Genomic DNA, 24,456 nt, shown 5'->3' on the forward strand with positions numbered 1-24,456 from the left:
GTGAGTCAATGCCCATGATAAATATGGATGAGCTCTTCAAAAATGGTCCCAGAGCACCGTGGCCTTTAGGGGGAGCCACCGAGCCGGTCTCCCGCGGCCGAACGCAAGAGCTGGTGCACCGCCCGCGGCCTGCAGGAGGTGCTGCTGAGCCGGCCCCTGCTCTTCACTTGAATGATGGAACTGGTGACAACAGAGGATGCGATGGGCGAGGAACAAAGACGGTGGGAGAGGAGAGGGAACCGCGGTCTGGCCCACCGTGCCCATGAGATTGGCTGCAGGGGGCTCGCAGCCCTGGGGGACAAAAGTGGATGGGAGAGGAGTGGAGCGTGGGGTCACTGGTCGATCCACATGCCCAAGGAAGTCAATAGACAATAGACCATAGGTGCAGGAGTAGGCCATTCGGCCCTTCGAGCCAGCACCGCCATTCAATGTGATCATGGCTGATCATCCCCAGTCAATACCCCGTTCCTGCCTTCTCCCCATATGCCCTGACCCCACTATTTTTAAGAGCCCTATCTTGAAAACATCCAGAGAACCTGCCTCCACCTGAGGCAGAGAATTCCACAGACTCGCCACTCTCTGTGAGAAAAAGTGTTTCCTCGTCTCCGTGCTAAATGGCTTACTCCCTATTCTTAAACTGTGTGTGGCCCCTGGTTCTGGACTCCCCCAACATCGGGAACATGTTTCCTGCCTCTAGCCTGTCCAAGCCCTTAACAATCTTATATGTTTCAAGGAGGCCCTACAGCAGCCTGGGGCTCGCCTGAAATGGGCACCGCTCATCACAACCAGAGTTCGGACTGGACTTTGAAAACCCAGTGGCAATAACAACCATAGTTTGTTCTTGCCCAACTTGATTCCCACCACCTTCCGATGTTGCACGAATACCCCCAGCAGTGGCCTCTCCTCCCACACACAGTCACAATCCCCCTACTGAGGCCTCTTCCCCTTCCCCATTTTTCACACTGCGCTCTGACAAACATCAAACAGTCACCACAGATACGGGAACCAAATCAGATTCTAAGACAACCAACATCTGCTTGACTCCTCTGTCCATTTCCGGGTGGAATGACGAGAGATCTATGGAAGAATCTCGCAGATGCTGGAAGTCTGAAATAAAAGCCGATCTCTCATCTCACCCCTGCCGTGGGGAAGAAGGTACAGGAGTCTGTAAACTGTAACGTCCAGGTTCAGGAACAGCTTCTTCCCGACAGCCGTCAGGCTATTGAATGGCACAAACTCCAACTAAACCCCAAACTACAAATTGTCTTGATTGCGTTAAAGACTTCAGGCTTTGTTTTTGATTTCTGCACTTTAAAAATTAAATTCTTCAACTTCATTTCATTGTTTATGAAGGTGTTAACTGAGAACTGTGTTTACATATCTGTTGCAAAGAAGAATTTTCTTTGTACCATTCCTGGTTTAAATGGCAATAAAACATTCTTGACGCATCAAACACTTTGCAGAGTGGCACAGCGGTAGAGTTGCTGCCTTACAGCGCTCGCAGTGCCAGGCACCCGGTTCGATCCTGACTAGGGGTGCTGTCTGTATGGAGTTTGCACGATCTCCCCATGACAGCGTGTGTTTTTTCCGAGATAGAAACATAGAAACATAGAAAATAGGCGCAGGAGGAGGTGAATCTTCGGTTTCCTCCTACACTCCAAAGACATACAGGTTTGTAGGTTAATTGGCTTGATATAAATGTATATTGTCCCTAGTGTGTGTAGGATAGTGTTAGTGTGCGGGGATCGCTGGTCGGTGCGGACTTGGTGGGCTGAGTTGTAACTCTAAACTAAACTATGTAGAAAGACAAAGAGGATTAATGTTCCTGTTTCAGGACCTGGAACGTTAAAGTTGTTTCTCTTTCCGCAGAGGCTGCCTGACCTGCTGAGTTTTTCCAGCATTTGCTCGTTTTACATCAGGCGATCTGGAGTTAGAGTCCATTAGTATCGCAACTACTCCTGAATGATGTGTAATCTGCAGCCACCTAGTGGCAACTGGAAGATGTTCAATTGGACATGTTTAAGAAGGAACTGCAGATGCTGGAAAATCGAAGGTACACAAAAATGCTGGAGAAACTCAGCGGGTGAGGCAGCATCTATGGAGCGAAGGAAATAGGCAACGTTTCGGGTCGAAACCCTTCTTCAATTGATCATGGTCATGTAGTCTGTTATAAGATCAAAGATAGACACAAAAAGCTGGCGTAACTCAGCGGGACAGGCAGCATCTCTGGAGAGAAGGAATGGGTGATGGTCGAATCGTCATAAGGTCATGAGTGATAGGAATAGAATTAGACCATTTGGCCCATCAAGTCTACTCTGTCATTCAATCGTGGCTGATCTATCGAAGATAGACATAAAAAAGACAGACTCTTAGCAGGTGCAGCAGCATCTATGGAGCGAAGGAGATAGGCAACGTTTCAGCCCGAAACATTGCCTATTTCCTTCGCTCCATAGATGCTGCTGCACCCGCTGAGTTTCTCCAGCATTTTTGTGTACCTTCGATTTTCCAGCATCTGCAGTTCCTTCTTAAACACTTAGACTCTTAGCAGGACAGGCAGCATTGGATGACATATCGGGTCAAGACCCTTCTTCAGAGCAGAGTCTCGACCCAAAACGTCACCCATTCCTTCTCTCCAGAGATGCTGCCTTTCCTGCTTGAGTCACCCCAGTATTTTGTATCTATCTAAAGAAATACATTTACATACATTTAATGTGATGCAATTTAAACGCCCACTGTATTACATCTAACTAATAATGAAATTGTAAACCCTATCTAGTTTATAATCAAATTGATGCCATTTAAAAGCACTCTGCAATATATCTAACGAAAGATGTGCCATAAACCTAAATGGTTTGTACTTAAATTAATGAAGTTAAAAGCGCTGTACACCATATCTAAATATAATGAGCTGTAAACTATGTATGGTTTCCAATTAAATTAATGTGGTTTAAAAGCTCTGGGCATCATATCTAAAAATAACAAGCTGAAAACTGCATATAGTTTAAAATAATGTAACCTGTAATAAATGTATCACTTTGAATAAATCTCCCTCTACAACCTTGCTTCCAGTGAAAGGAACCAGAGGTAAGACAAGTGATAGATACACAATGCTGAAGTAACTCAGCGGGGCAGGTGGTATCTATGGAGGGAAGGAATACTGTAGGTGAATCCATTCCTTCTCTCTAGAGATGCTGCCTGTCCCGCTGAGTTACTCCAGCATTCAGTGCCTATCATCAGTGTAAACCAGCATCTGCAGTTCCTTTATACATATCTAGATAAGACAGGAAGGGTCTCGACCAGAAACGTCACCCATTCCTTCTCTCCAGAGATGCTGCCTGTCCAGCTGAGTTACTCCAGCTTTTTGTGTCTATCTAGATAAGATAACTTCTCTTTATAGCTGGACCCTGCCAATGTCACATCCTAGTCTACAGAGCTCTCTCTCAGAATTCCTTTCGACTTTAGAGATACAGCATGGAGTCAGGCCCTTTGGCCCACCGTCCATGTTGACCAGCGATCACCCCTCCCACTAACACTATCCTATTTACAATTTGTTATTTAACCAAAGCCAATTAACCTACAAACCTGTACGTCTTTGGAGTGTGGGAGGAAACCGGAGATCCCGGAGAAGACCCACGCATGTCACAGGGAGAACGTGCAAACTCCACACAGTGGGTGACTGTATCGTCCTGCCTGGGGTGGTGGTGGAGGTAGATATGATCGGTGTGTTTAATAATAATAATAATAATAAGTTTATTTATATAGCACATTTATAGTCAATTTTCATTGACCCCAAAGTGCTTTACATAATTTAAAAATCAGTTCCATACAAAGCATAAAGATGGGTTAACAAAATAATAAAATGCATAAACAGGACACAACATGTAACATAAACATCCATCAGCATTCATCACTGTGGTGGAAGGCACAAAAAAGTTTGGCCGTCCTCCTCCATTTCACCCCCCAGTGGACCGGACCAAGACCAGAGTCCAGTCCAGGATCGGTCTTTCCTCACCAGAGACCGCGGCTTCAAGATTGTGTAGGCCGCAGGCCAGCGGTTGAGATTTAAAGTCCCCGCCGCAGCCAGAAGCACCGTAGACTGGAGACTTTTAGGAGGCTTTTAGACATGGATATGCATGAAATGGAGGGATATGGATCACATGCAGGCAGACGGGGTTAGTATAACTTAGCGTGATGTTTGCACGGACATTGTGGGCCGAAGGGACTGTTCCTGTGCTGTACTGTTCTCGTTTTTGTGGTTGAATGATCTAAATTAATGTACAGCTCTGCTTAGGTCTATAATGGAAGGTTTCCTCAAATTCTGCACAATCATTTCACAAATGTTATATAAGGGATACAGCATAGAAACAGGCCCTTCGGCCAGCCGATACTGCACTGACCAGCGATCAGCACACACTAGGGACAATTCACAGAAGCCAATTAAAGTACAAACCCCAGACATCTTTGGGATGTGGGAGGAAACTGGAGCACCCGGAGAAAACCCACGCGGTCCCAGGGAGAACGTCCAAACTCTGAACCAACAGCACCCGTAGTCAGGATCGAACCCAGGTCTCTGGCGCTGTGAGGCAGCAAACCTTCTCTGACCAATGACTACCCACACACTAGTTTAAACCTACACACTATGGACAATTTGTTGAAGCCAATTAGCCAACAAATCCACACGTCTTTGGGAGAACGTACAAGCTCCACAGAGACAGCACCTGTAGTCAGGATTGAACTCTGGTCTCTCGCACCATGAGGCAGCAACTTTACCACTGTGCCGCCCTCTTAATGTGGAGTAATGAGTGCACGGGGGTGAGAGGAGAGCAGGATTCTGCAGAGTCATTCAGTTGACAGATCGCCCAACAGTGACTCAGCATCTGAGGGAGTACTCCGCCCAGCTTTGATCATTGGCTGTGGAGTTCAGGAAAGTGCCTGGTTGCAACCTACCTCCTCCTTGTGTTTGGTTGGTATCCCAGAACTGGTTCTCACTATATAATCATCACAGCAGGCAGTCTTGTGCCACAGTGGAGTACTGATCATCAGAAAACTGCGTGGATATGAAACTATTTTCATTGAAGGGATGTTGAGTTTAGTTGAGATGTTTAATTTAGTTAACTTTCGATGAGTTAAGATTAGTTGAGTTGAGTTAGGTTTAGCTGAGTTAAGGTTAGATTGCAGATAGACACAAAATGCTGGAGTAACTCAGCGGGTCAGACAGCATCTCTGGAGAGAAGTTGAAGGAATAGGTGACGTTTTGGGTCGAGACCCTTCTTCATCCATCCAACATGCAGCTTTAGATTAGTTTGGTTTAAAATTTGTACCAGCTTGATATCGATGAACATGGACGGTCTGGTCCCAGAGATGACTGATTTGAGCTCACGGCTCTTGGACTTCAGCGTGGCAAAATCGCTCACCATGTGTACGGGGAACGTGGTGAGGCGGAGCAACTCTACAAGACGCCATCCCGTGACACCGGAGCAAGAGGTAGTGTGTGGTGCGGGGTTCAGGGTGGGACCTGTTGTACATGGAGGGCTGAGGATAATGGCCATTTGGGAACTGTGCTTTCAAATGTTGGTTTGTGGAAATTCCCGGCACTTTATCCCGATTCCAGGGTTTTCCCCGAGCACGGGATTCCACACGTGGTCTGATCGGTACAAACAGCACCCGTAGTCAGGAACAAACTCGGATCCCTGGCGCTGTAAGGCAGTAGCTCTACCTTGCCACCTTTGGTTAAGATTGGAAACTCACCTTAAAGCTATGCCTTCTATTATTTGATACTACCATGGAGTCATAGAGTGATACATCGTTGAAACTGGTCCATACCAGTCAACATGTCCCAACTACACTAGTCCCATCTACCTGCGTTTGGCCCATACATCTACAAACCTGTCCTATCCATATACCCGTCTGTTTCTTAACTGTTGCGATAGTCCCTACCTCAATAACCTCATCTGGCATCCAAGAAATAATGTGCATGCAGTTGTAACTAAGTTATGCCCCTGTCCCACTTAGGAAACCTGAACGGAAACCTCTGGAGACTTTGCGCCCCACCCAAGGTTTCCGTGCAGTTCCCGGAGGTTACAGGTGGTTGCCGGAGGTTGCAGGTAGTGGAAGCAGGTAGGGAGACTGACAAAAACCTCCGGGAACCGCACGGAAACCTTGGGTGGGGCACAAAGTCTCCAGAGGTTTCCGTTCAGGTTTCCAAAGTAGGGACAGGGGCATTAGCGAATGCCAAATAGAGTTAGCTGACAGGATGACTAATCCAAAGGTCTAGTTTGAACCAGAATGTATAGTATTAATTATTTCACCAGAAGAGGGCACTGCTGGCAAGGACAATGTTTATTCCACATCCAATATTTGCCCTGTACAACATGTCATGTGGTGCAGGTTTGGCCATTAGTGAGTTTGAGATTAGTTTATCATTATTGTTGTCATGTTCACCAAGGTGCAGTGAAAATATTTTTTTGTCCAGTCAGTGAGATGACTGTCTGAAGAAGAGTCTCGACCCGAAACGTCACCCATTCCTTCTCTCCAGAGATGCTGCCTGTCCCGCTGAGTTACTCCAGCATGTTGTGTCTATCTTTGGTGAAAAGACTATACATGATTACAATCAAGCCTTCCACAGTTTACAGATATACTGGATAAAGATAATATCGTTTAGTGCAAGATAACATCCAGTACAGTATGATTAAAGATAAGATTCCAGTACAGTATGATTAAAGATATTGTCTCCAATGAGTAAATGGGAGGACCCCCCTCTAGTTGGTGTGAGCTCGGATCAGTTCCCTGAAACTGTCCCTGAATTTGGAGCAATTCTGGAGATCCTGGTAAATCCGTGGAATCTTCATACATCAGTTTGAGTAATGGTTCCCTGGAAAACATTTAGCGGCACGGTGGCGCAGAATTGTTGCCTTACAGACCCAGGTTCGATCCCAACCAAGGGTGCTGTCTGTAGGGAGTTTGTTCGTTCTCCTGGTGCTCCGGTTTCCTCCCACATTTAAAAGACGTGCAGGTTTGTTGGTTAATTGGCTTTGGTAAAAATTGTAAATTATCCCTAGTGTGTAGGATAATGTCAGTGTACGGGGTATCGTTGATCGGCGCAGACTTGGTGGGCCGTATCTCTATACTAAACCAAACTATTGATCAAAAAACACACACAACCTGCTGTAGTGACTCAGCGAGTCAGGCAGCATCTCTGGAGAATGTGGCCTGAGTGACGTTTCAGATTGAGATCTTCTCATACACCTACGTAGAGATTTTGGCCGATGATTTCACTTGAATGCTGAGTCACTGTTAGATAATATCTCAAGAAAATTACTTCCCTCGGGGAAAGGCCTCGACATTACCCTTGTTCTCCAGACCTGACCCGCTGAGTTACTCCAGCACTTTGTGTCCTTTTATTTGTAAATGAGCATCTGCAGTTCCTTGTTTCAACATTATTGAACCAGTTGGCTTTTAATCAACAGTTAAAATAAGAACCACCATTATGGATAGTTGCCATTTATGTTCAGAATGTTATCTTTAATATTCTAATGATGAATTTAAATTTAATTAATGCTTCATTTTCCTTTCTCCAGCTCATTTAAAATTGAGATTTAAAATTGATTTCCTTTGATCAATAGTCAAGATAATAGATAATAGATAATAGACATAAGACATATAGAACAAAAGAGGTATTAAACATAGAAACATGGAAAATAGGTGCAGGAGTAGGCCATTCGGCCCTTCGAGCCTGCACCGCCATTCAATGTGATCATGGCTGATCATCCCCAATCAGTACCCCGTTCCTGCCTTCTCCCCATATCCCCTGACTCCATTATCTTTAAGAGCTCTATCTTTAAGAGCTTTATCCCTCTTAAAAGTATCCAGAGAACTGGCATCCACTGCCCTCTGAGGCAGAGAATTCCACAGACTCACCACTCTCTGTGTGAAAAGGTGTTTCCTCGTCTCCATTCTAAATGGCTTACCCCTTATTCTTAAACTGTGTGGCCCCTGGTTCTGGACTCCCCAAACATTGGGAACATGTTTCCTGCCTCTAGCTTGTCACAACCCTTAACAATCTTATATGTTTCAATAAGATCCACTCTCATCCTTCTAAACTCCAGAGTGTACAAGCCCATTCTTTCAGCATATGACAGTCCCGCCATCCCGGGAATTAACCTTGTAAACCTACGCTGCACTCCCTCAATAGCAAGAATGTCCTTCCTTAAATTAGGGGAGCAAAACTGCACACAATGCTCCAGGTGTGGTCCAATGTTGTGAATAATAGTCTCACAATACAATGAATCAGGTGTTTGCTACCTCAGAATAGAAGGACATAAGAATGTAGATGGGGCGGTGAATGGGTGGCAGTCTGTACTAGTTCATGAACAAATTATACTCCGTGCGTCTAGCCTTTAAACTTTGAAGATACAGCGTAGAAACAGGCTCGAGTCCGAGCTGACCAGCAACCATCCCGTACGCTAGGACTATCCTACACACTTGGGACAAGTTACAATTTTACTGAAGCCAATCAACATACAAACCTGCACCTATTTGGAGTGTGTGAGGAAAAGGAGTCTGAAGACCCGAAACGTCACCCATTCCTTCTCTCCAGAGACGCTGCCTGTCCCGCTGAGTTACTCCAGCATTTTGCGTCGATCTTTGAAGTTAGATCCTGTCCGAATAATCTCCCACGAAGCACGATGTGTAAATAAAACTAATATGCAAATCCTAGATCTTCATATCATCCATTAACTTGTCGCCTCAGCCACTTTGTGAACTGACACTTGATGTAAAAATGATATTTCTAGATTCTGGACTGCATCAAGGCTGCTTTGGGTGAATGGGTTTCAAAGATCAACCGTGATCAAGTTGAACTGAAGGTAAGACGGTTCTCATTTATTGAAATTGCATTCGTGCTTGCCTTATCAATTCCCCCTCTGGCTCTTTCAGTTTTCTTTACCTAGTTTTGAGATACAGCTTGAAAACAGGCCATTCAGCCCATCATGTTCATTTTTTTTTGTTTGTTTTTTAAATTAGAAGTACAATAATATAGTAGATAAGTATCTAATACATAATGAGATAATACAATTCATGTACAACTTCTATTTTCAAATATCGCAGAATAGTACAGAAAATTAGATTAGTCAAGATAGAGGAGAAATGAATATCATAAGCCCTAGTGTTAGTTTGTGAGATTTGTTGGGGAAGTCCAGGACAAGGGGTCACAGCTTAAGGATAAGGGGGAAATCCTTTAAAACCGAGATGAGAAGAACATTTTTCACACAGAGAGTGGTGAATCTCTGGAACTCTCTGCCACAGAGGGTAGTTGAGGCTAGTTCATTGGCTATATTTAAGAGGGAGTTAGATGTGGGCCTTGTGGCTAAGGGGATCAGGGGGTATGGAGAGAAGGCAGGTACGGGATACTGAGTTGGATGATCAGCCATGATCATATTGAATGGCGGTGCAAGCTCGAAGGGCCGAATGGCCTACTCCTGCACCTAATTTCTATGTTTCTATGTATCTATAAATAAAACCCAAAGAAAAGGTAGAAGGAGATAGAGTAGAAAAAAAGACAAGAAGAGAAAAAAAACATAGAGAGACAGAAAGGAAATAAAAATAAAGAGATTGAGAGAGATATACCTATTTAATGTCATTATCCACCCTTCACCTGGTTCTGAAACGTTTAATTTCTAATATTAATAATATATTCTATTGTCATTGATTCAGATTCAGATTCAGATTCAGATTCAGATTCAACTTTAATTGTCATTGTCAGTGTACAATACAGAGACAACGAAATGCAGTTAGCATCTCCCTGGAAGAGGGACATAGAATATGATTTCAATAAATAAATCTATTTACATGCATACAGTCATAGACTTCTTTTTTCCTGTGGGAGGAGTGTCCGGGGGGGGTGGTGATTGGCAGTCACCGAGGTACAGTGTTGAGTAGAGTGACAGCCGCAGGGAAGAAGCTGTTCCTGGACCTGCTGGTTCGGCAACGGAGAGACCTGTAGCGCCTCCCGGATGGTAGGAGGGTAAACAGTCCATGGTTGGGGCAAGAGCAGTCTACCAGCTGCACCACTGTGTTCTCTCCTGATTACTTATGAAATGCAGTCTCCATTCTCTTGTTATTTTGTCAGGCACTAGCTCAGCATGCTGTTTGCAGCCTAATGCAAGATAACGAGAGGATTGGAGCCAAAGAGAGAGAAGACATCAAACTCTCCGGTAAGTTTCTCATCGAGGGAGCTCGTGTTGGATCTATGGGATCTGCGGAAATAGTTTTGGCGCCCGTCCCTGGGTAGAACTGCTGCCTCACAGCGCCGGAGACCCAGGTTCGATTCTAACCTCGGGTGGTGCCTGTATGGAGTTTGTACGTTCTCCCCATGATAGCGGAGTCAAGGGATATGGGGAGAAGGCAGGAACGGGGTACTGATTGTGGATGATCAGCCATGATCATAGCTTCTTCTTCCTGCCCCCCCCCCCCTCACACACACATCAGTCTGAAGGAGGGTCTCAACCCGAAGTGTCACCTATTCCTTTGCTCCATAGATGCTGCCTCACCCGCTGATTTTCTCCAGCATTTTCGTCCACCTATGATCATAGTGAATGGTTGTGCTGACTCGAAGGGCCGAATGGCCTACTCCTGCACCTACTGTCTATAGACCTGCGTGGGTTTTCTCCGGGTGCTCCGGTTTCCTCCCACACTCCAGAGACCTGCAGCTTTGTAAATTAATTGGCTTCTGTAAATTCTCCCTAGCGTGTAGAGTAGAACTGGTGTATGGTTCAGCATAGATTCACTGGGCCGAATGGCCTGCTTCCACACTGTATCTCTAAACGAAACTAAACTAAACTAAACTAAACCTGTACATTACTTTAGATCACTCAACCAATGGAGATCTAGAACATAAACATAGAACAGCTCTGCACATGGATAGGTGACCTTATTGAAGAAGAAAGAGTCTGAATACAGGTCCCCACCCGAAACATCACCTATCCGTGTTCTCCAGGGATGCTGCCTGACCCGCTGAGTTACTCCAGCACTTTGTGTTTTATTTTGTTATAAACCTGCATCTGCAGTTCCTTGTCTCTACAGAGCTGGGGCTTGTTTGTGTGAATACCTGCTCACCTTCTCTTTGTCTTCCTCAGCCAAACTATTCATCTACAGATTTGAACCTGGGATGATCAAAGAGAGTGCATCTAGAGGTAGGTGAAGCCACTGTGGATTCTCCCATGGGCTGGCAAGTAAATCTCCTCCAACTGCATGCGACAGCTACACAAAAAAGCTGGAGAAACTCAGCGGGTGCAGCAGCATCTTTGGAGCGAAGGAAATAGGCAAAGTTTCGGGCCGAAACGTTGCCTATTTCCTTCGCTCCATAGATGCTGCTGCACCCGCTGAGTTTCTCCAGCTGTTTTGTGTAACCTTCGATTCTCCAGCATCTGCAGTTCCTTCTTAAACACTGCATGCGACAGCTATTCAGCTTATTCCCTTTATCATGTGGATGGCTCGATCAGTGCCATGTGGATGGCTCGATTGGAATCATGTATTGTCTTTCTGAGGTTTGTTAGCTAGCATGCAACAAAACATAGAAATATAGAACAATAGCTGCAGGAGTAGGCCATTCGGCCCTTCGAGCCAGCACCGCCATTCAATATGATCGTGGCAGATCATCCTAAATCAGTACCCCGTTCCTGCTTTTTCCCCACATCCCTTGATTCCGCTAGCTGTATCTAACTCTCTCTTGAAAACATCCAGTGAATTGGCCTCCACCGCCTACATCCGAGACAGCACTCACACCCTTCAACTTTTTAATAACTTTCAGGCCCCCATTGACTCATCAAAAAGCAAGAGTCTGAAGAAGGGTCCCAACCCAAAACATCACCAATCCATGTTTTCCAGAGGTGCTGCCTGACCCACTGAGTTATTCCAGCACCTTGTATCAAGAGAGAGTTAGATATAGCTCTTAGGGCTAATGGAATTAAGGCCTGTATCTCTAAACTAAATTATAAACACAGAAAATAGGTGCAGGAGTAGGCCATTCGGCCCTTCGAACCAGCACCGCCATTCAATATGATCATGGCTGATCATCTAAAATCAGTACCCCGTTCCTGCTTTCTCCCCATATTCCTTGATTCCGTTAGCCCTAAAATCTCTATGTAACTCTCTCTTGAATCCATCCAGTGAATTGTCCTCCACTGCTTTCTGTGGCAGAGATTTCCACAGATTCACAACTCTCTGGGTGGAAACGTTTTTCCTCAAGTTTTTCACTGTACCTAGGTGCACATGATAATAAACTCAAATTAAACTTAGTTACACAGGGTGTTTAAGGAATATCTGCAGATGCTGGAAGGATCAAAGGTAGACAAAAATGTCTGAAGAAGGGTCTCGACACGAAACGTCACCTACTCCTTCGCTCCATAGATGCTGTCTCACCCGCTGAGTTTCTCCAGCATTTTTTGTCAACCTTAGTTACACAGGGACATTTTTGTAGTTTGTTACACTGAAACTTTGGTGTCCTGCAGGGCTAGTGATAGAAGGTGGGACTATGCTGGCTAGATCTATGGTGAGGTACTTGGTGCCAATGGGCTGATCTAGGTTTAGGATTCATTTTGTCACTCGTATCCAGGTACAGTCAATAGCTTCATGATGTCCAGTCATATCAGATAATACTCCACAGACATGCACAGATATCATGAGAGGAATAGATCGGGCAGATGCACAGTCAAGTCAAGTCAAGTCAAGTTTATTTGCACATACACATACGAGATGTGCAGTGAGTCACAGAGTCTCTTGCCTAGAATACATGTAAAATTATAAAAGGACTGGACAAGCTAAATGCAGGAATAATGTTCCCAATGTTGGGCGAGTCCAGAACCAGGGGCCACAGTCTTAGAATAAAGGGGAGATCATTTAAGACTGAGGTGAGAAAAAACGTTTTCACCCAGAGAGTTGTGAATCTGTGGAATTCCCTGCCACAGAGGGCAGTGGAGGCCAAGTCACTGGATGGATTTAAGAGAGAGTTAGATAGAGCTCTAGGGGCTAGTGGAGTCAAGGGATATGGGGAGAAGGCAGACACGGGTTATTGATAGGGGACGATCAGCCATGATCACAATGAATGGCGGTGCTGGCTCGAAGGGTCGAAGGGCCGAATGGCCTCCTACTGCACCAATTTTCTATGTTTCTATGTTTCTAGTAGGGGAATCGAGAACCAGAGGACACAGGTTTAAGGTGAGGGGAGAAAAATTTAAGAAGAACCTGAGGGGTAACTTTTTCACGCAAAGGGTGGTGGGTGGTTGGAACGAGCTGCCGGAGGAGGTAGTTGGGGCTGGGACTATCGCAACATTTGGACAGGTACATGGATAGGGCAGCTTTAGATGGATATGAGCCAAACACAGGCTGGCGGGACTAGTCTAGATGGGACATGTTGGTTGGTGTGGGCAAGTTGGGCCAAAGGGCCTGTTTCCACACTGTATGATCCTATGACTGGACACTCTATACATTTGGACTCCTTCCGCTGGGGACTAAGGGCAGGTATTCTCTGTTGATTTGCAGCCTGCCTGGAGCTGGGAGTGACTCAGTTGGACTCCGTTATCCTGGCCCTGCCCCCACTGTCCGGAGGTGAGTGCCGATCCCTGGAGGAGCTGCAACCTCCCTGGGAGGAGATGGAGGCTCTGGTCCAAGAGAAGAAGGTGTCGTCTATCGGAGTGTCTGACCTGGACCACCAACTGCTAGAGGCCCTTTGCCTAAAGGCTCAGGTACAAGCACATCATCTTCTTGCGTTGCTCGTTGACCATGGAGCTGGTAGCACAGGATTACACAGTGCCCGTGGTGGGGGGAACTCCCCCGACCTGACCGCTTCCTTCTGCTACTGATCTGACCCAGGTTTTCTCTCCCACAGGTACAGCCTAGTAGTTGCCAGGTGAACCTGGCCTCTTGCTGTGTAATACCACCTGATCTCACCACCTTCGCCAGTGAGAACAACATCCAACTGTTGACCCACAATGACCCCACAGGTGAAGTATCCTCATGTTCTTCCTGCGTTGGTATCAATGAGTGAATGATTGAATTAATGGATGAATGAGTGAATGATGAATGAATGAGTGAAAGATTAAATGAATGAATGAATGAATGATATGAATGTATGAATGAGTGAATGATGAATGACTGATGATGAATGAGTGAATGGGTGAGTGAGTAATGAGTGAAATATAAAATGAATGATGAATGTATGACTGAATGATTGAATGAGTAGATGAGTGAATGAGTGAATGATGAATGAGTGAATGATGAACGAGTGAATGATGAATGAGTGAATGATGAATGAGTGAATGAATGAATGAGTAAATGAATTGATTGAATGAATGAGTGATGAGTGAATTAATGTATGAGTGAGTGAATGAGTGAATGTATGAGTGAGTGAATTAGTGAATGAATGAATGAGAGAATGGATAAATGAATGGATGAATGAAGGGATGAGTGAATGAATGAATGAGTGAAAGAATGAATGATGACTGAATGAATGAATGAATGAATGAATGAATGAATGAATTAATGGATGAGTGAATGAATGAAAGTATGAATGATGACTGAATGAATGAATGAATGAGTGAATGTATGAATGAATGAATGAATGAGTGAATGAATGAATGAGTGATGAATGAATGAATGACTGAATGAATGAATGAATGAATGAATGTATGAGTGAAAGCATGAATGATGAATGAATGAATTAATGATTGAATGAATGATTGAATGAATGAATGCATGGATGATGAATGGGTGAATAAATGAGTGAGTGAGTGAGTGAGTGAGTGAGTGAGTGAGTGAGTGAGTGAGTGAGAGTGAGTGAGTGAGTGAGTGAGTGAGTGAGTGAGTGAGTGAATGAGTGAACAGGGCCTGTTTCCGCGCTGTGTCTCTAAAGACTAGACGTTTCACTGAGGTTTCCTTCCTTGCCCAGATATCCTCCCACTGGGACCGTTCCAGGATGCCCTCGGAGCCAGCGTGCGGGGTCCGGGCACTGCCCAGTGGGCACCGCGCTGGATCCTCCGGTACTCAGCCGTTATTAAAAACAGAGGGATCATAAAGTCCAAAGGGTACGTGGTCAAGGCGGAGAGAGCAGCAGCGCACTACTGAGCCCGCTCTGCGGCAAAAGGGTCGCCGTTGAATCTCTCTCTTGATGTCTCACCACCTCCGGAAGCCCTAGGACACCACGATGTAAACACAGATGTTACCCGAGACCACCCACGAACTGTAAACCGAGACAACATCTTCCCTGGTGGACAAAAGTGCTGGAGAAACTCAGCGGGTGCAGCAGCATCTATGGAGCGAAGGAAATAGGCAACGTTTCGGGATGAAACCCTTCTTCAGACTGATCTGCAACATCTTCCCTGGTGGTGCAGGCTCGAAGGGCCTCCTCCTGCACCTATTTCCTATGTTGCCCGCTGTTCACCTCTGACCTCATACAATCACACACCTTGAGGAGGCACGGTGGCACAGCGGTAGAATTGCTGCCTCCCAGCACCAGGGACCCGGGTTCGATCCTGACTACGGGTGGAGTTGATATATTCTCCCCGTAACCGCGTGGGTTTTCTCCGGGTGCTCCGGTTTCCTCCCACACTCAAAACACTTGAGGTTTGGTCGGTTAATTGGCTTCTGTAAATTGTCCCAAGTGTGGAGGATAGCACTAGTGTTCGAATGATGGGTGCGGACTCAGTGGGCCATTATTACCACTTTTAAGGCAGAATCAACATGTTAATACTGTAACATATAAATATACACTATGTATCCTGCATTCTATCCTTAATGTTTTTGCACTACATGTTGTCTTAATGTGGAGTAGAGTAGTAGAGAGGTTCTTCTGCAGTTGTATAGGGCTCTGGTAAGACCACATCTGGAGTATTGTGTACAGTTTTGGTCTCCTAATTTGAGGAGGGACATCCTTGTGATTGAGGCAGTGCAGCATAGGTTCACGAGATTGATCCCTGGGATGGCGGGACTGTCATATGAGGAAAGATTGAAAAGACTAGGCTTGTATTCACTGGAGTTTAGAAGGATGAGGGGGAGATCTTATAGAAACATGTAAAATTATAAAAGGACTGGACAGGCTAGATGCAGGAAAAATGGTCCCAATGTTGGGCGAGTTCACAGTCTTAGAACAAAGGGGAGGACATTTAAGACTGAGGTGAGAAAAAACATTTCCACCCAGAGAGTTGTGAATTTGTGGAATTCCCTGCCACAGAGGGCAGTGGAGGCTAAATCACTGGATGGATTTAAGAGAGAGTTAGATACTCTAGGGGCTAGTGGAATCAAGGGATATGGGGAGAAGGCAGGCACGGGTTATTGATTGGGGACAATCAGGCATGATCATAATGAATGGTAGTGCTGGCTCGAAGGGCCGAATGGCCTCCTCCTGCACCTATTTTCTATGTTTCTATGTTTCTATGTTTCTATGTATGGCATTAACGCACTGGTGTATAAATGATTTAACGGGTTTGTAAATAAAACAAATTTTTTCACTGTATGTCTGTAAACATTGCAACAATAAACCAGCACCAAACCTTTCAACTTTTAACTCTTTAAGAGTCTTTCCTGCAGGAATTATTCTTCATTGTTCGTTATCTCTCCACATCATCGCCTATATCTCTCGATTCCCTTATCCTAAACCAGTCTGAAGAAGAGTCTCGACCCGAAACGTCACCCATTCCTTCTCTCCAGAGATGCTGCCTGTCCCGCTGAGGAACGTTGGAACTGGCAACTTGCATCAGACCAAGATGTTTGCTGCTATTCAGTATCATCTTCACTTGCGGCTTGATGTGAAGTTGGTTCAAAAACCTTTCCGGGCGAGATGTGCAAGAGAGGCTTGTTGATAAAATCTGCTGCCTTTGCCTTATCTTGCAGAAGACACAGAAGCGAAGACGTGCGTAGTTGCACGCACCTCGGCTGGCGGTACTTTGCAGCTCGATGCTCTCAGAGCGACCTCCTCCCCCCAACCGTTGCAACCTCCCCGTCCGTAACCGCGAGAAAGAATTATGAGGATGTTGCCAGGACTGGCACAGTTGCCAGGTGTAAGTGGTTATGGGGAGAAGGCTGGATAATGGGATTAGGAGGGAGAGATAGATCAGCCATGATTGAATAACAGGAATTCTCAGTGGAATTAGCTGCCTCAGAGGGCTGTGGAGGCCGGTTCTCTGGATGCTTTCAAGTGAGAGCTACATAGGGCTTTTAAACTTAGCGGAGTCAGGGGATATGGGGAGAAGGCAGGAACGGGGTATTGATTGGGGATGATCAGCCATGATCATATTGAATGACGGTGCTGGCTCGAAGGGCCAAATGGCCTACTCCTGCACCTATTGTCTATTGTCTATTGATGGAATAGACCCTGATGGGCCTTATGGATTAATTATACTCCTATCACTTATGACCTTATGACAAAAGGCTAAAGAAAGAGGTTGGGCTGGCTAGGACTTTATTCCTTGTTTCTGGATTATCCGTTTTGCCAGACTAATTTACCGAATAGTGAAAGTCCTGGATAGAGTGGATGTGGAGAGGATGTTTCCATTAGTGGGAGAGTCCATAGCCTCAGAATAAAAGGGTGTAGCTTTAGAAAGGAGATGAGGAGGAATTTCTTTAGTCGGAGGGTGGTGAATCTGTGGAATTCTTTGCCACAGTAGGCTGTGGAGGCCAAGTCAGTGGATATTTTTAAGGCGGAGATTGATCGAATCTTCTCTAGTGTGGGTGTAAGGGGTTATGGGGAGAAGGAAGGAGAATGGGGTTAGGAGGGAGAGATAGATCAGCCATGATTGAATGGTGTAGACTTGATGGGCCGAATGGCCTAATTCTGCTCCCAGAATTTATGAAACTGTGCCCAACAGGGATCACAACCTCCAAGAGGAGACCAACAGTACTGGAACGGTCTGCTTAGGCCGCGGGAGGGCCGAGATACTATGTGTGTGCGTGCATGTGTGTGTGTGTGTGTGTGTGAACACAAGTGTGTGTGGTGTGTGTGTGTGTGAGTACTATGTGTGTGAGTGTGTGTGTGTGTGTGTGTGTGTGTGTGTGTGTGTGTGTGTGTGTGTGTGTGTGTGTGTGTGTGTGTGTGTGTGTGTGTGTGTGTGTGTGTGTGTGTGTGTATGCATTGTGCATGTGCATCAGTGTGTGCATCAGTGCGCGTGTGTGGGTGAGTGAGTGTGTGTGCATATGTACGTGCAAACGAGCGTGAGCGTGTGTGTGTGTGTGTGTATCTGTATACTGGCGTACATGGTGTTTCTACTTTTGTGTGTACATTTGTGAATGTGGGTGTGACTTTCTTTGTACATGTACGCTTGCCTAGATATGTGTGTTTGCCTGTCCGTGTGTATGTGTGAGTTTGCGTGTGTGCATGTGCGTGCGAGAAAGAGAGAGATGGTGTGTGAGTTTGCAAAAGTTTGGGGCAATAACTGGGTCACCCGTGTGTGATATTTCTCTCAATCATTTAATGAATTACGCTTAAAAAACAACAGCAAGACCTAATGAATTGTGTGACTGAGCTCCATTTTTTCTCATCACTAAAAGCAAATACAGCATTAAAATTCTTCTACTTAAATGAAAAGATGCAAGTGAATAATAATCTACAGATCTCTTGGGTGGGGTGGGTGTGTGGGGGGGGGGGGGGGGGGGGGGGGGGGGGGGGGGGGTTGGAGAGGCTAGAACTAGCAAGCCCACATTCAATTCTACATAGTGTGGTTGCCACTGTAAATAAACACCAGTGGTTCTCAATGCTTTTCACACCTATACCTCAGGAAAAGAAAACCTAATCTGTTTATATCAACAAGAATTGTGACCAGAATGTAGGCAATGAAAAATAAAATTCACATCAGAAAATATTCGGCATAAAACAACCAGAAATGTACACACATTTACAAAAGAGTTGCGTGCTCCAGAACCGGGGGCCACACAGTTTTAGAATAAAGGGGAGGTCATTTAAGACTGAGGTGAGAAAAAAACTTTTTCACCCAGAGAGTTGTGAATTTGTGGAATTCCCTGCCAGAGAGGGCAGTGGAGGCCAAGTCACTGGATGGGTTTAAGAGAGAGTTAGATAGAGCTCTAGGGGTTAGTGGAGTCAAGGGATATGGGGAGAAGGCAGGCACGGGTTATTGATTGGGGACGATCAGCCATGATCACAATGAATGGCCGAATGTCCTCTTCCGGCACCTATTTTCTGTGTTTCCATGCTGCAAGATAAATAAAAACTAGAGGCTAAATTATTTCAGGAGAGGAAATAGTTTGATAACAACATTGCATTTATAAAACCATTTTTAACATTGGCAGACTGAAGAAGGTTTTCGACCCGAAACGTCGCCTATTCCTTCTCTCCATAGATGCTGCCTCACCCGCTGAGTTTCTCCAGCATTTTTTGTGTACCTATGACATTTTCCACGGTGCTTCAGACAAAGAAAAAAATATATATATATATATATATATTTAGATGTTTGATTAAAAAAAAACTTTGGTGAATGAACTGGAGTGGAGTTTGCACGTTGTCACAATGATCTTGTGGGTTTCCTCCGGGTGCTCCGGTGATTCTCATCCCCTGCGTGCGCAGGCATGTTTGTGTGTGTGTGTGTGTGTGCGTGTGTGCGTGTGTGCGTGTGTGTGTGTGTGTGTGTGTGTGTGTGTGTGTGTGTGTGTGTGTGTGTGTGTGTGTGTGTGTGTGTGTGTGTGTGTGTGTGTGTGTGTGTGTGTGTGTGTGTGTGTGTGTGTGTGTGTGTGTGTGTGTGTGTGTGTACTTGATTTTATGAATGAATGAATAAGTTTACTGGCCAAGTATGTACACATACAAGGAATTTGCCTTGGTGCTCCGCTCACAAGTAACAACACGACATACAGTAAACAATTGAGAATGACACATTAAATGTTTAACATGTTGAGTAGATGTATCAGTGTGCCTGTGTGTTTCGCGTGTGTTATGAGGCTAGCTTTCACTCAAGATCCTTCATACTTCAGTTAACCCACAGCTGCTGCCCTTGACTGGGTAGCATTCCAGTGGATCTTGGTGAGTGAGCTCATCTCTCTACAGAAAGCAAACTGGAAGTGTAGGCACGGAGATAGCCAAGCAGAATGAAGATCAACTTGAAGATTAACACATTCCTTACACACCCTGTTCACCCATCAGCAGTCAAGTATATCCCTTAATGTCTGATTCCAATTCTTCCATCAGAGGCTTTCTTGCAAGTCTGCTGTAATCATGTGTTTTTGACGTTAATCCAGGGCTGTTTGTACAGTCGACAAGTCTGGGGTGTTTACGGTTTGCCTAGAATGAAGAAAGAGAAATAATCTAGAGATCAAGTCAAGTCAAGTTTATTTGTCACATACACATACGAGATGTGCAGTGAAATGAAAGTGGCAATGCTCTCAGACTTTGTGCAAAAACAACCAAACAACCAAACAAACTACAAACACAATCATAAACACACACATATTCTTTTACATGTTAAGTATTGGAAGGAAAAACGTTCAGTAAACATCTCATTAACATTCATATTATTTGTTTTGTTTTTAGTTTAGACATACAGCGCAGAAACAGGCCATTCGGACCACCGAGTCCGCACCGACCAGCGATCCCCGCACACTAACACTATCCTACACACACTAGGGACAATTTACTATTATACCAAGCCAATTAACCTACAAACCTGCACGTCTTTGGAGTGTGGGAGGAAACCGAAGTTCTCGGAGAAAACCCAAGCAGGTCACGGGGAGAACGTACAAACTCCGTGCAGACAGCACCCGTAGTCGGGATCGAGTCTGGGTCTCTGGCGCTGTAAGGCAGCACCACCGTGCCGTCCATTGCTAAGATAGCTCGTCAGGACAATGCCTTTGCACATCTATGGGATGAAACCGGAGCACCCTGAGGAAACCCATGTGGTCACAGTGAGAACGTGCAAACTCCATACAGACAGCACCCGAGGTCAGGATCGAACCAGGGTCTCTGGCGCTGTAAGGCAGCAACTCTACCAACTGCGCCACCGTGCCGCCCTTTGTATTTGGTTAATGTTTCACAACTTTTCCCCAAAAGGGGAAACATTTTCTTTGACTATCCCATCCAACCCAGGAGCAGGGAGGTTCTACTGCAGTTGTACAGGGTCTTGGTGAGACCACACCTGGCGTATTTCGTACAGTTTTGGTCTCCTAATCTGAGGAAAGACATTCTTGCCATAGAGGGAGTACAGAGACGGTTCACCAGACTGATTCCTGGGATGTCACGACTGTCTTATGAAGGAAGACTGGATAGACTTGGTTTATACTATCTAGAATTTAGGAGATTGAGAGGGGATCTTATAGAAACTTACAAAATTCTTAAGGGTTTGGACAGGCTAGATGCAGGAAGATTGTTCCCGATGTTAGGGAAGTCCAGGACAAGGGGTCACAGCTTAAGGATAAGGTGGAAATCCTTTAAAACCGAGATGAGGAGAACTTTTTTTCACACAGAGAGTGGTGAATCTCTGGAACTCTCTGCCACAGAGGGTAGTTGAGGCCAGTTCATTGGCTATATTTAAGAGGGAGTTAGATGTGGCCCTTGTGGCCAAGGGGATCAGAGGGTATGGAGAGAAGGCAGGTACGGGATACTGAGTTGGATGATCAGCCATGATCATATTGAATGGCGGTGCAGGCTAGAAGGGCCGAATGGCCTACTCCTGCACCTATTTTCTATGTTTCTATGTCTATGTAACCCATTACTAGCTTCCCGAACGTCCTGTAGATCCATAGTAAACAACCTTTACAAAATCAAATTGGATGTTGGGAGAATGGTCATTATTTCAAAAATAAGAGATAACCCATGTAATATGTGGATGAGGAGTCAAACATGTGATAGGTTTTTAGTTTAACAGGGAGCCGAGGGTTCTACAGAGCAGTGGGAGATGGCCTCAGAGACCAAGATCACATCTGCCATGATATTGAATGGAGGATGGACACAAAATGCCGGAGTAACTCAGCGGGACAGGCAGCATCTCTGGAGAGAAGGAATGGGTCAAGACCCTTCTTCAGACGCTGACGGTGGAGCAGGCTTAAGGGGATGAAAGTGGATCTCCTCCTATCTTCTACATTTTTCTTGGGCAAGACCTTGGTCAAAGCCCATACCGCATATACCCTACTAAGTCACCGTACCAACATTCAAGGGGAGTGCTCAAGGGGACACACCCTCCACTAAGCCCCACTTAGTTGACTCAGCACTTTGCAAGGGCATGACTCGTCAAGAAAATTGGAAGTCTATTATAAAATACCTGAATGATAAACACATCCAAAAATCCAAAGAATTTTGTAAACACTTATTATCAAATGCACTAGGAATGTTTTTGTGCAAAAATGTTGTCACACTATTAAAAATAGCAATATTAACCCATTCTTCACCAAGTTGAGTTGTGTTTCCTGGAATTTCTTTTGCAATCTTAGGTCATAAGACCATATGGAATAGGGGTAGAATTAGGCCATTCTGCCCATCAGGTTCACTCCGCCATTCAATCATGGCTGATCTATCACTCCCTCCTAACCCCATTCTCCTGCCTTCTCCCCATAACCCCGGACACCTGTACTAATCAAGAATTTTCTGTGCCTTAAAATTCCTTTGGTCTCATAGAAACATAGAAACTAGGTGCAGGAGGAGGCCATTCGGCCCTTCGAGCCAGCACCGCCATTCATTGTGATCATCCCCAATCAGTACCCCGTTCCTGCCTTCTCCCCATATCCCTTGACTTCACTAGCCCCTAGAACTCTATCTAACTCTCTCTTAAATCCATCCAGTGACTTGGCCCCCACTGCCCTCTGTGGCAGGGAGCTCCTTCTGTGGCAAAGAATTCCACAGATTGGCCACCATCTTCCACCTTTCTTTACCTCCATTTAATATTAGACCACTTTAAATATCCCACTTCCAACCAATCAAGAACTTTAAACATCTATTCGTTCAAACTTGTTTTTGAATGACAAATAAAGAAATTCAATTCAATTCAATGTGGAATGTGGCTGAAAAGTTTATTTAGTTTCGAGATACAGCGAGGTGACAGGGTCCTCGGCCCTTCATGTCCGTGCCGACCATCAACCACCCATACACACGTTCCATCGGACACACGAAGGACATTTTACTGAAGCCAATTAACCCACAAGCCTGTACGTCTTTGGGACGTGGGAGGAAACCAGAGATCCCAGAGAAAACCCAGGTAGTCACAGGGAGAACATACAAACTCTGCACAGTACAGGGCACGGTGGTGCAGCGGTAGAGTTGCTGCCTTACAGCGCCAGAGACCCGGGTTCGATCCTGACTACAGGTGCTGCCTGTATGGAGTTTGTACGTTCTCCCCGTGACCACGTGGGTTTTCTCCGAGATCTTCGGTTCCCTCCCACATTCCTAAGACGTACAGGTTTGTAGGTTAATTGGCTTGGTAAATGTAAAATTGTCCCTACTGTGTGTAGGATAGTGTTAGTGTGCTGGGATCGGTGGTTAATGCGGACTCGGTGGGACAAAGGGCCTGTTTCTGCGCTGGATCTATGAACTGAACTTAACTAAGCTAAGAGACAGCACCCGTAGTCAGGATTGAACCTGGGTATCTGGTGCTGTTAGGCAGCAGCTCTACCGCTGTGCCACAGTGCTGCTCCTTCGGTAGCTTGTTCCATACACCCACTACCCTTTGTGTGGAGAAAATTGTCCCTCAGGTTCCTGCTACATCTTTCATCCAACAACAATATTTGGAGATGCACGGATTGCGTACCTTGTGGTGAATGGAGTGGTGGCATCACCAACTGATGTTGTCTCGTGGTGGGTTACTGGCGTGGTGGTGTCATCAACTGATGTTGTCTCGTGCTGGGTTACAGTCTCCTGGGTGCTAATATCCTTGGTGTTTGGGCACTCCTGTGGGGTGAATTTACACATGACTACAATGCATGGAAGGACCCAAGGCACAATCTTCCCAACAGAACAAGGCTGGAGATCCACTGGGCAAAGATTCTCGTCCCTTCACTAACTTCCATGCCAGGTAGGGTCACCAACTATCTCACTCCCAAATAAGGGACAAAAGTTTATGCATGCTATTTTCGTGATATTTATTTAGTTGTTTATCTTTTAATATTTTACCTTGTATGTATCGTTAGCTTTTAGAAATGTTTGAATGGTGCACTGACTGGCTGACATATTTAAATTTTGTTGTACATGGTTTATGTTACAATGACAATAAAGAAACTATTCTATTCTATTCTAAAGGTCCAAATATGGGACAAATTCCCGACGGCAATTTGTTGACCGACTCGGCCGTGGCTGGGTGAATGGTGAGTTGGCCCGGGTGCTGGACTGCACACAAAGCCGGCGGGGCCAGCTGAGGAGGTTTGGCCCAGGGGCCACATGACATCTCATGCAAAGTCCAGCGCCCCGTCCAAATCGTGAACCGATGATCGGCCATGAGAAGGAGGGGTGGTGGTGTCGGCGGTAAGCGAAAGTCTGAAGGTCGG

The 24,456-nt window shown here is 45.5% G+C and overlaps 1 protein-coding gene across 1 annotated transcript; it reads left to right on the forward strand.

Moving 5' to 3' along the window:
* Positions 1-3,961: 3,961 nt before the first annotated feature.
* Positions 3,962-16,555, forward strand: LOC129714488 (glutamate--cysteine ligase regulatory subunit-like). The gene is made up of 7 exons (XM_055664127.1): positions 3,962-5,484; positions 8,793-8,864; positions 10,127-10,211; positions 11,133-11,189; positions 13,537-13,739; positions 13,883-13,997; positions 14,942-16,555. Exons 1-7 carry the CDS (start codon positions 5,335-5,337, stop codon positions 15,115-15,117), a joined length of 858 nt encoding a protein of 285 aa, XP_055520102.1. The 5' UTR covers positions 3,962-5,334; the 3' UTR covers positions 15,118-16,555.
* The last annotated feature ends 7,901 nt before the right edge of the window (positions 16,556-24,456 follow it).

This window comes from Leucoraja erinacea, chromosome 39, assembly GCF_028641065.1.
Source record: "Leucoraja erinacea ecotype New England chromosome 39, Leri_hhj_1, whole genome shotgun sequence".
Lineage (NCBI taxonomy): Eukaryota > Metazoa > Chordata > Chondrichthyes > Rajiformes > Rajidae > Leucoraja > Leucoraja erinaceus.